Source organism: Scyliorhinus torazame, chromosome 2 (assembly GCF_047496885.1).
Source record: "Scyliorhinus torazame isolate Kashiwa2021f chromosome 2, sScyTor2.1, whole genome shotgun sequence".
In the NCBI taxonomy this organism is placed as follows: domain Eukaryota; kingdom Metazoa; phylum Chordata; class Chondrichthyes; order Carcharhiniformes; family Scyliorhinidae; genus Scyliorhinus; species Scyliorhinus torazame.
In genome coordinates this window covers 266,564,166-266,576,954 of record NC_092708.1, presented here as the reverse complement: position 1 = coordinate 266,576,954, position 12,789 = coordinate 266,564,166, and the positions used below count along the sequence as shown (strand labels likewise).

General features: G+C 45.7%; 1 protein-coding gene across 5 annotated transcripts in view; it reads right to left on the bottom strand.

Moving 5' to 3' along the window:
- Window positions 1-12,789, bottom strand: part of ino80 (INO80 complex ATPase subunit) — a 415,492-nt gene that overhangs the window by 164,568 nt on the left and 238,135 nt on the right. For all 5 annotated transcript variants that reach the window (XM_072486849.1, XM_072486876.1, XM_072486859.1 and 2 more), the window contains exon 26: window positions 7,809-8,034. In XM_072486849.1, coding sequence (XP_072342950.1) covers window positions 7,809-8,034 — 226 coding nt within the window. The remainder of the gene's footprint in view (window positions 1-7,808; window positions 8,035-12,789) is intronic.

Genomic DNA, 12,789 nt, shown 5'->3' with positions numbered 1-12,789 from the left:
GTACACCACTTGATATAATCTGAGCCACCCTGACCATAGGGTTGTAAATCTGTGGAATTCCTTGCCCAGTGAAGCAGTTGAGGCTACCTTGTTGGATGTTTTTAAGCCAAACATAGATAGATTTTTAAACAGTAAAGGATTTAAGGGTTACGGTGAGTGGGCGGGGAATTGGAGCTGAATCCACAAGATCATCAGCCACGATCTTATAGAATAGCGAGCAGGCTTGAGGGGCCAGATGGCCTCCTCCTGTTCCTCGCTCTTATGACCCTAGAAGGGGCAGCACCTAGATGTTGCAATTGGTCTCACACTGGTATATGGAGAAGGTGGAAGAAATTCAGCCAAAGTTCTTGCCTCTGTTGGTAAGAGTAAACATATTTAAAAATAACATGTGGTCTCCAGATTTGATTGGTATTGCAGCAACAGGTAGCACTTTGTGGGTCGTGTTGTGCATGTTCATCCTCTAAACTTAACCCTGTTAATTCCAGCAGCATTAGACACCACTCAGCACAGGGTAACACTGAACCAGTGCATTTCCAAATAAATGCCAGATACTTGCTAAGGTGAGTAAGGCCACCTCAGGGACCAGAGAAGTTAGATAATCCCACCCCAATTCTATTTATTTTGTCATGTAGCATGGGTTCCACTTCTGTTTAATTGCTTTGCCCCTCCAGTGTTTGTTAAATTCTTGATCTGGCTGCTGGGCTACACTTCTGGCCGTAGTTGGCAGAAGTATGCAAAAGTCCATCTCATTTAGCCGACACCAATGCCACCGCACAGTTCGGCCACCCATTCGTTGAACTACAGAATAGGATAGAACATAATATAATAGAGTAGTGCTTTATTGTCCACGCAAAATGGAATTTTGTCTTTGGCTTCGCCTCCAATATAACATACAATCATGGTCATTAGTTATTAATTGTAAATATTTTATGTATACCTACATTTATACATACGTGCATATATAACATACATCCAACTCATACAAACATAACACCTAGCAATCTGCCATTAAAGCACTTTCTTACTGCAGTTAAAATAAATAAACAACAGCAAGTTAAATTTACTATTTAGTAAGCTTATGGAACAAAAGACCTCGCGAACAGATTTTTCCTAGCAACAGGCATTCTAAAGTGCGGGCCTAAAGGGAGTCTTTCAAATTGATGATAAAGGGTGAGAGGGATCATCAATGATGGCCTGAGCTTTCCTCTTAACTGCATTGTGGTTTATCCTCACCATTGACCTACAGCCTCCCCGCCCCCCCACCCCCTTACTTCATGTTATGGTGGGCTGTTTCCCATTTTGCGCAAAACTGTTTAAATTTAGTTCCTTCCCCCTCCCTCCTGACCTTTTCCCCCTCTTCCGCATCCCAATTTCCCCTACCTGCCAACCTGTATTACCCTGTTGCTTTCCTCACCATTACCTATACTCCAGTCTGCCTCCAATATTGCAGCTCCACAACCAGGCCGTGGAGGTCTGCCTCCAAAGCTGCAGCCTCACACTCAAGCCATGTTGCTCTGGCTCCAATATTGGTGATGCAGCTGATTTATCTTTAAACTATGCCCAATGTATCCCCTTCTTCCATTATTTCTCTGTATGCAAAATTGGCATTGATTGACTATCTCAGCACTTTGGGGTGAACAGTTGCTTGGCAGATGCCTGTTGGCAAACTGCAAGATCAGGGGCATAAAATTTAAAGATATGGGTTTTGCTGATGATTGAAATACTACAAGCAAAATATACAAGAATAAAAGGATGGATCCCAGTAACCAAATGTACACTTTCTATTCCATCATTTAAGGATATAGATTCTAAAACATTTCAAAACTTTCCCTGAATACACCATGACCATCGTCTCTACCAGATATTCATCAACAAATGTTCCCTGCACCAACCCTTCAAAATATTACAGCTTTGGTCATATTTCATAAAGTGCAAATTCAACATCACACACACCAATATGGCAAAAACTGCTATTTATAAGCAAGTACAAGCAACAATTAGTCTCAACGTGTAACATTGAGCTGGGACCAATGTCTCTGTCAGACGGTTTGCTAGTGTTGTTGGAGAGATTTTAAAAACAAATTGGGAGGGGAATGGGAACAGGGATGTAGCATTATAACGGAGAAAGAAGGTTCACAAAGGGTTCAGTGGGACAGATAATATAAGAGTAATAAATAATAAGGTATTAGGTGGGCTCAGACAAAGAGAATACAAGGTTGGCTGAATTAGGTTTATAGCACGTGTGTAAATGCATGAGACAGAAGAAGTCATGGAGATTTCAAAGATAATTGATTAGAAATAAGAAATGCCGTGATACTACTGGATTAATTCTGTAGATCACCACGAGTGGGATTAGTGTAGAAGAGCAAGTTTGAAAAAGCACGGTGGCGCAGTGGTTAGCATTGCTGCCTCGCGGCGCTGAGGTCCCAGGTTCGATCCCGGCCCTGGGTCACTGTCCGTGTGGAGTTTGCACATTCTCCCGTGTTTGCGTGGTTTCGCCTCCACAACCTAAAAGATGTGCAGGATAGGGTTGCAACTTATAGAATACTGAGAGGCATAGATAGAGTGGACGTGGAGAAGATGTAATAGGTGGGATTAGAACCTGAGGGCACAGCCTCAGACTGAAGGGACAATCCTTTAAAACTGAGATGAGGGGGAATTTCTTCAGTCAGAAGGTGGTGAATCTGTGAAACTCATTGCCACAGAAAGCTGTGGAGGGAAATCCACTGAGTGTCTTTAAGACGGAGATAGATATGTTTTTGATTAATAAGGGTTACAGGTAAAAGGCAGAAAATGAGGATGAGAAACATACATAGAACATTACAGCGCAGTTCAGGCCCTTCGGCCTTCGATGTTGCGCCGACCTGTGAAACCACTCTAAAGCCCATCTACACTATTCCCTTATCGTCCATATGTCTATCCAATGACCATTTGAATGCCCTTAGTGTTGGCGAGTCCACTACTGTTGCAGGCAGGGCATTCCACGACCTTACTACTCTCGGAGTAAAGAACCTACCTCTGACACCTGTCCTATATCTATGTCCCCTCAATACCAGCCATGATCGAATGGCGGGGCAGACCTGATGGGCCGAAGGGCAGCATGGTAGCACAGTGGTTAGCACTGTTGCTTCACAGCTCCAGGGTCCCAGGTTTGATTCCCGGTTGGGTCACTGTCTGTGTGGAATCTGCACGTTCTCCCTGTGTCTGCATGGATTTCCTCCGGGTGCTCCGGTTTCCTCCCACAAGTCCCGAAAGACGTGCTGTTAGGTGAATTGGACATTCTGAATTCTCCCTCTGTGTACCCGAACAGGCGTTGGAATGTGGCGACTAGGGGCTTTTCACAGTAACTTCACTGCAGGTGTTAATGTAAGCCTACTTGTGACAATAAAGATTATCATTATTATTATAGCCTAATTCTGCTCCTATGTGTTATGGCCTCCAATCGATTTCCCTCCTCTTTCTTTTTTTTGCTAATTCTTCGCCGACAGAAGATTTTTGGATTCCCTCTATATTAGCTGTCTCTTCTCATACACTCTCTTTGCTGTTATCATTTCTTTTTTCACTTCCCATTTCTATACTCAGCCAGGTTCTCTTTCACTTCCATTATCCATCTGACGTTTGTATTACGCCCACTTTTCTGCTTCATCTTATTCTCTATCTCTTCCATTATCCAGGGTCCTGTGGGCTTTGTTTGTAATACCTTTCCACCTTGTGGGAATGTACCTGAATCATCTCCCCTTTAAAGACAGCACAGTTTTGCATGCCAATCTTTGGACTTGTCCCAGGTAAACTGAAGTCATTCTTAACCCATTGAAGTTGACACCATTCCAATTTAGTATTTTTACTCTGGATTGCTCCTTGTACTTTTCCATGTCTAACCTAAACCTTTTGATACCATGATCACCGTCTCCTAAATATTCCCCGATTGACAATTGATCTACCTTGACCACTCCCTTCATCCTTCTAAACCCCATTGAATACAGACCCAGAGTCCTCAACCGTTCCTCGTATGACAAGCCCTTCATTCTCAGGATTATTTTTGTGAACCTCTTCTGGACCCCCTCTAAGGCCAGCACATCCTTCCTTAAAGAGACAGGGCCCAAAACTGATCATAATATTCCAAATGGGGTCTGACCAGAGCCTTATACAGCCTCAGCAGTACATCCCCGTTGCTCTTGTATTTTAGCCCTCTCGAAATGAATGGCAACATTGCATTTGCCTTCCGAACTGCTAACTGAACTTGCAAGTTAACCACAAGAGAATCCTGAACTAGGACTCCCAAGTCCTTTTTGTGCTTCAGATTTCCGAAGCCTTTCCCCACTTAGAAAATAGTCTATGCCTCTATTCTTCCCACTAAAGTGCATAACCAAAAGGAGATCCACACAAGCAGGCAGAGGGTATTAAATTGGTATTTTCCATGTCTTGACCAGAGAGGAGGATGCTACCACAGTCCTAGTTAAAGAGCAGGTAGTTGAGATGCTGTATGGGCTAAAAAATAATAGAGGAGTGACCAGAAAGGTTGGCAGTGCTTAGGTAAGTCACCAGGACTGGATGGATATATTCTGAGAATACTGCGAGAAGTAAAAGTGGAAACTACAGAGAAATTGGCCATAATCTTCAAATCCTTCTTGGATAACAGGGTGGTGCCGTATGACTGGAGAATTGCAAATGTCACATTCTTGTTCAAAAAAGGATGCAAAGATAAACCAAGCACGAAAGGTCATCAGTTTAACCTCTGAGGTTGGAAGGCTTTGAGAAAAAATAACACAATCACTTGCATAACTATGGATTAATTATGGAAAGCCAGCACAGTTTTGCTGAAACACATTGTGCTTTGCTTAACTAACTTGACTAACTTTTTTGATTGGGTTATTTGGTTGAAATAGTTGTATATGGACTACCAAACGACATTTGATAAAGTAATATAACAGGCTTGCCAGCAGAGTTGAAGCTGTGAATTAAAAGGGGCAGTGGCAAGCTGGATGTAAAATTGGCCACGTGACAGGAAACAAAGCATTGTCGTGAGCAGTTGTTTTCAGATTGGGGAATGTATGCAGTGCTGCTCCTGTGGGCCCGTATCAGGGTCATTGCTTTTCTTGGTGTCTATTAATGACTTGGGATGTGAAGTATTGTGAACTATGAGGATAAGTGATAAAATTCAAGAGAACATAGGCTGGTGGGCAAACATGGGACAGATTATATTTAATGCAGAGAAGGGCAAAGTGATAACATTTTGGTCGGTAAAATGAGGAGAAGAATATACAACATGTACAATTCTAAAGGGGATGCAGAAACAGAGAAACCTGGAGTCATTTGTGCACAGATCGTTGAAGGTAGACGGCAGGTTGATTAAAAAAGACACATGGGATTCCGTTTTATAAAAAGAAGCAGAGGGTGCAAAGGCAAGGAAAATACAATGGCCTTAAAAAAAAAAACCGGTTCAGCCTGACCTCTGCCCATTTCAGGGCTTGACACTTTAGGAAGGATGTGGAGGCTTTAGAGAGGCTACCAAAATTATTCAAGAGAATGGTTCCAAGCATTAGGTACTGTAGTTATGTGGATAGACTGGAGAAGCTGGGGTTCTTTTCCTCGTAAGATGACTGAGAGGATATTGTACAGAGATATTCATATCATGAGGGGTAGAAAATTAAGAGATCAAGGGCCAAGAACTAAAGGATACAAATATAAGGCGATTGGCAAAAGAACCAAAGGTGGTGAGTAAATTGTTTTTACACAGCAAGTGATTAGTAACTGGAATGTACTGGGTGGAAGTAGATTCAATGTGGCTTTCAACAAGATAATTAGTTAAGTACCTAAATGAAATACATTTGCAGAGCTACAGAAAAAGGACAAAGGAGTGGGATTGCGAACTGCTCTTGCAGACAGCTGACACGGGCTTGAAGAGTCAAATGGCTTCCTTCTGTACTGTAACCATATTATGATTCTATGATATCTCCAATAATAGAGACACCTTGAAGGACAAGGGTACCCATCCACAATTGCAATTGTTCTGTAGGATATCCAAGACAGTAGATTCACTGTACTTTGATCCATCTGCAGGATATCTAATGGAAACTAGGCATAGTAGGCACTTTCATTATTTCCTCTTCCAAACCCTTCAGATTTTAGACACTAGTCCAGCCTTTCATTTCAAGGGGAAATCAGAGGGAAAACTGCTTGGAATCATACCTAGCACAAAGGAAGATGTTTGTGCTTTTTGGAGGACATCGCAGCGGGAGTTAATCAGGGTAGATCATAGAATTTACAGTGCAGGAGGCCATTCGGCCCATCGAGTCTGCACCGGCTCTTGGAAAGAGCACCCTACCCAAGGTCCACACCTCCACCCTATCCCCATAACCCAGTAACCCCACCCAACACTAAGGGCAATTGAGCACGGCCAACCCACCTAACCTGCACATCTTTGGACTGTGGGAGGAAACCGGAGCACCCGGAGGAAACCCATGCACACACGGGGAGAATGTGAGACTCTGCACAGACAGTGACCCAAGCCGGGAATCGAACCTGGGACCCTGGAGCTGTGAAGTAATTGTGCTATCCACAATGCTACCGTGCTGCCCTAGGATAGTGTCCGAGGCTAAACCATCTTCAGCTGCTTCAATGACCGTACCTCCATCATAAAGTCAGATGTGGAGACGTTCACTGATGATTACACAATATTCAATACTCCCCAGATAATGAACCAGTCCATGTCTGTATGCAGCAAAACCTGGACAACATTCAGGCTTGGGCTGCAAAAGGACAAATAATGATTGTGCCACACAAGTGATCATCTCCAACAAGACAGAATCTAACCACCTCTCCATGACATTCAACAGCATTATCAACACTCAATCCTCCGCTTTCAACATCCCATGGAGGGGGGTTTCAACTGATCAGAAACTGACTGGACCAGCCACTAAACACTATGGCTACAAGAGCAGTTGAATGGCTGAGAATTCTGTGGTGTGTAACTCACCTGCTGACTCCCAAAAGCCTGTCCACCAACCAAAAGGCACAAGTCAATGGTGTGTGATGGAATACTGTCCACTTGCCTGGATGAATGCAGCAACAACACTCAAAAGGCTCCACACAATAAGAAGCTGCCTTTATCAATACTCCATCCACAACATTAAACATTCACTCACTGATGCACAATGGTTGCAGTGTGCACCATATAGAAGGTGCAATGTAGCAACACACCAAGGCTCTTTGAACAGCACCTTCCAAACCTGTGAACTCTCCCACAGAGTGTAGCAGATGCATAGAACACCACCACCTGCAAGTTTCCTCCAGTCCACACACCATCTTGATTTCAGCACTCCTTCACTGTCGCCAGGTCAAAATCCTGGATTCCTTTTCTAAGAGCTGGTGGATGTGCCTACGCCAGATGGACTGCAACAACTCCACCACCTTCCCAAGATCGATTAGAGATTAGTAACAAATGCAGCTATACCACTGATGCTCACATCCCATGAAAGAATAAAATGAAGTACAGGCCCATCTCCAGTTAAGAGCACTCACAGGAGCGGCACAATGGCACAGTGGTTAGCACAGCTGCCTCATGGCGTCGAGGACTTGGTTCAATCCAGGCCCCGGGTCACCGTCCGCGTGGAGTTTGCACATTCTCCCCGTGCCTGCGTGGATCTCATCCCCACAACCCAAAGATGTGCAGGGTAAGTAAATTCCCCTTAATTGGGGAAAAAAAAAAAATTGAACCCGGGTCCTCAGTGCCGTGAGGCAGCAGTGCTCACTCTCACTTATTTATATAATAAAGTAGAATCAGATGAGGGGAATTCTCATCTACTTACCAGGGATCCTAATGAAGGACCAGCCATTTCTGGACTGAACAGCTAACAAGCCCCCAGGATGTTCAAGGAAGAAGAAGGACAGCCTATTTCTCCAATGAAGAGCTAGCTCTGGAGTTCCATACAAGAGGCACTGCTTGGCGGTGAGGTGACCCCCTTCCCTCATTAATCGGCGTTCGTACTCTGCACTCCGGTCACAACAGTAGATATCCCGTGGAACAGCAGTTACCTGAGATACACATGAGGCAGGACATTAATGTTAACAGAAAAAAAGTTACATCAAATCACTACAGTTAGTGCAAATCTCATTATACATGGTGGCCCAGAGTTTGTCAGCAGCAGGAAATGATTGTCACTGCAATGAATGGCTCGAGCCACCCTGGGCTTCTGCAGAAACTTCTGGGAATTAAAAATGGTTTAAACAAGACACAAGATGTGGGCACGCAATTGGCTGTCTCCTGAACAAGACTGCTGAATTTTTAAACCCAGAGTCTAAACCAGGAAATGTAAACTAGAACATTTAATTTAAGAGGGAAAGAGAGATAGGATTGGGAGAGATAAAGAGACAAAGAAGAAGTGAAAATTATGTTTTAAAATTTTCAAAAATGATTACAACTCTGAATAAATAAGATTCCATCACTTTCAGCACCAGAGACATTGTATGTCAGTAATTCGGATGAACCAGTTAGAAATTGACTTACACTTTAATGAACAAAGCAGAAGCTTTTCTGGCGTATTTAATGAGTACCTAGCTGGCAAATACAGTAACTGCACATATTCTAGATGTTTTAATTACTAAGTTTCTTGAGGAGCAGGGCAACCCCAGACAGCAATATCACGATTGAAAAAATATTTTTCTTAAAAATGTTTTCATTTATAACAATATAATATAAAACAAATGCTACAAATTACAATGTAAAAGGAACATAGTCAACAGTTAAGAACACATCCAAACCTAAACCCCCAACAATAAACTAACGCCCCCTGCTCAAACAACTCACAGTAAACAACTCTTTAAAAAAAGGAAATTAATGGCTTCCATATAAATGAAAAGCAGATTCAAAATGCGGCTTGGCAGAGGGATCTGGGTGTCTTTGTTCAGGAATCGCAGAAAGTCGGCGTGTGGGTACAGCACACAATTAAAAAGGAAAATGGAATGTTCGTGTTTATTGCAAAATGACTGGAGTATAAAAGCAGAGAAGTGTTGATGCAATTGCATAGGCTATTGGTGAGACCACATCTGGAGTATTGTGTCCAGTTTTGGTCTCCTTATTTGAGGAAGGATGTGGTGGTATTGGAGGCAGTTCAGAGGAAGTTCACCAGATTGATTCCGGGAATGAAAGGGTTGACCTATGAGGAGAGATTGAACAAGTTTGGGCTTACACTCGCTGGAGTTTAGAAGGATGAGAGGGGATCTGTTTGAGGTATATAAGGTACTAAAACGGATTGATAAAGTAAACGTAGACCAAATGTTCCTGTCCGTGGAGCAATCTAGAATGAGAGGTCACAGATATAGGTTGAGAGGTGGTAGATTTAGAACTAAGGTGAGGAGGGACTACTTCTCGTAGAGGGTGGTGAATTTGTGGAACTCGCTGCCCCATAGTGCGGTGGAGTCTGAGTCATTAAATGGTTTCAAGAAGGAGATAGATACATTTCTGATAAAAAAAACGGGTTAAAGGTATATGGGGAACAGGTAGGGAGGTCATTTTGAGACCAGGAAATGATCAGCTATGATTTGATTGAATGGTGGTGCAGGTTCAGGGGGCTGAATTGCCTACTTCAGCTCTTAATTCCTATGTTCCATCTCAGGTCGAACCCCTCTACCAACTCCCTAATGGTGGTACTTGACCTTCTCCAAATACAAAAATTCCATGAAGTCACCCAACCAGGCCGAAATCTCCACCCAAGAAGGAATCTGCTCCGGGCTCTTCGCCTTCATTCCCATCTGCAGCACCGGCGAGTCTTATAGCCCAAAACTGTCCACCAATGGGCAAGACTCATGTTCGATGTTAAGAATCTCTGACATGGGCAGCACGGTGGCGCAGTGGCTTAGCATTGCTGCCTCACGGCACTGCGGTCCCAGGTTTGATCCCGGCTTTGGGTCACTGTCTGTGTGGAGTTTGCACATTCTTCCCGTGTTTGCGTGGGTTTCGCCCCCACAACCCAAAGATGTGCAGGCTAGGTGGATTGGCCACACTAAATTGCCCCTTAATTGGAAAAAATGAATTGGGTACTCTAAATTTAAAAAATAAAGAATCTCTGACATGATGTTAAAGAAGGGGACCCAAAAACATAAGAACTTGGGACATGACCAGAACACGGAAGTCTGATTGGCCGACCCCCGAGAACACCACTCACAACTGTCATCCACCCACAAAAAAAAATCCACTCGTCCTCGATTTTGTCAAATGAGCCCTGTGTACCACCTTGAACTGGATTAAACTGAGCTCAGCACAGGAGGATGTGGAATTTACCCTGTGAAGAGCCTCACTCCACACCATCTCATCCAGAGCAGGACCCAATTTGCCCTCTCACTTTGTCTTTACCTCCTTCAATGGGGCCATCTCGACCGGTAGTCTCTGGCCATAGATACCCAAAATACTCCCCCCACCAGACCCAGCCAAAGATAAAATCCTCTTCAGCAAGGAGGACGGTGGTATCAAGGGAAATGAAGGAAAAGACTTCCGCAAAAGTCACAAATCTGGAAGCAACAACTGGGTCTGAAATATAAAGAAGCAGATTATCTGCTTACAACGACACCTTCATTCCCTCTGTAGCACCGTCAATATGACGCGAGGCAGGTTGAGGTAATGTCAATTGAAGGCTTTATTAAGCAGAACTTTATCCCCAGCAGAGTGGTTACAGAATGCAACTGCTGAGGGAAATGGAGGGAGAAACTGGGTTCTTATACCGTATTACCACTAATACATACCACCACATTCACCCCTTGTTGAAAAAAACCCCGGCGGGATGGTGGTTCGCATGGTTTTAGGGGTTTACAGAGTAACTTTGAACAAAACACAAAATTATCGCTTCAACTGGGCCAATGGGCCAAACAGGGTCGGCATGATGCCATAACTATAACAAGACACAATAACTGAAAACTGGGCCAACGGGCCAAACAGGGTCGGCATGATGCCATAACTATAACAAGACACAATAACTGAAAACGTTGAGAGTTAAAGTGATTCGATGAGCCGGATGGGCGCCCTGGTCGTCCTTTCCGATCGTCTCGGGCGTGGTGGTGATGGCGCTGGCTCGAGTCCCGTCGACTCTGGGAGCGTAGCGCTGTCCCCTGTGTCCTTACTCCTGGGCGGGTCTGGGAGGAGAACCGAACCCCCCGGGAAGGGGGTGGCTGCGGGTGAACCGGCGGGAGTGAGGTGGTGGTGATTGGCGTTGGGGGGGTGTGGGTAGCTCCGGCGGGCGCCAGATCTCGCAGGGAGACCGTGTCCTGTAGCCCATCGGGGTACTCCACATAGGCGTATTGCGGGTTGGCGTGAAGGAGATGCACCCGTTCCACCAACGGATCTGACTTGTGCGCCCGCACATGTTTCCGGAGCAGAATGGGTCCCGGAGCTGCTAGCCAGGTCGGAAGTGGCGTTCCAGAGGAGGACTTCCTAGGAAAGAGGAGGAGGCGCTCGTGAGGCGTTTGATTTGTGGTGGTGCACAGCAGGCATCCGGGAGGACATCCTGCCAGCGGGAAATTGGGAGGCTCCTAGACCGGAGGGCCAGCAGGATGGCCTTCCAGACCGTTCCATTCTCCCTTTCTACCTGCCCATTCCCCCGGGGGTTGTAACTGGTCGTCCTGCTCGAGGCTATGCCCCTGCTGAGCAGGAATTGACGCATTTCGTCACTCATAAAGGAGGACCCCCTGTCGCTATGGATATAGTCGGGGAAACCGAACAGTGTAAAAATGGTACCGAGGGCTTTAATGACCGTGGACGCGGTCATGTCGGGGCAGGGGATGGCGAAAGTGAAACGGGAGTATTCGTCAACGACGTTCTGGAAGTACGCGTTGCGATCGGTGGAGGGGAGGGGGCCTTTGAAATCCAAACTGAGGCGTTCAAAGGGTCGAGAGGCCTTAACCAGGTGCGCTCTATCTGGCCTGAAAAAGTGCGGTTTGCACTCAGCGCAGATCTGGCAGTTTCTGGTGACTGTCCTCGACGGAGTAAGGGAGGTTGCGGGCCTTAAGGAAGTGGTAGAAACGAGTGACCCCCGGGTGGCAGAGGTCCTCGCGGAGGGCTTCTAGACGGTCCACTTGTACATTGGCACATGTGCCGCGAGATAGGGCATCGGATGGCTCGTTCAGCTTTCCGGGACGATACAAGATCTCATAATTGAAGGTGAAGAGTTCGATCCTCCACCGCAAGATCTTGTCGTTCTTGATCTTGCCCCGCTGTGCATTATAGAACATGAAGGCAACCGACCGTTGGTCAGTGAGGAGAGTGAATCTCCTACCGGCCAGGTAATGCCTCCAGTGTCGCACAGCTTCCACTATTGCTTGTGCCTCCTTTTCCACTGAGGAGTGGCGGATTTCTGAAGCGTGGAGGGTTCGGGAGAAGAAGGCCACGGGTCTGCCTGCTTGGTTGAGGGTGGCCGCAAGAGCTACATCCGATGCGTCGCTCTCGACCTGGAAGGGGAGGAACTCGTCGATGGCGCGCATCGTGGCCTTTGCGATATCCGTTTTGATGCGGCTAAAGGCCTGGCATGCCTCTGTCGTCAGGGGAAAAGTAGTGGACTGGATTAGTGCACGGGCCTTGTCTGCGTACTGGGGGACCCACTGGGCGTAATAAGAAAAGAAGCCCAGGCAACGTTTCAGGGCTTTGGCACAGTGGGGGAGAGGGAACTCCATGAGGGGGCGCATGCGTTCAGGGTCAGGGCCTATCACTCCATTACGCACTACGTAGCCCAGGATGGCTAGACGATCGGTGCGGAACACGCATTTTTCTTTATTGTAAGTGAGGTTCAGGGCGTGAGCAGTCTG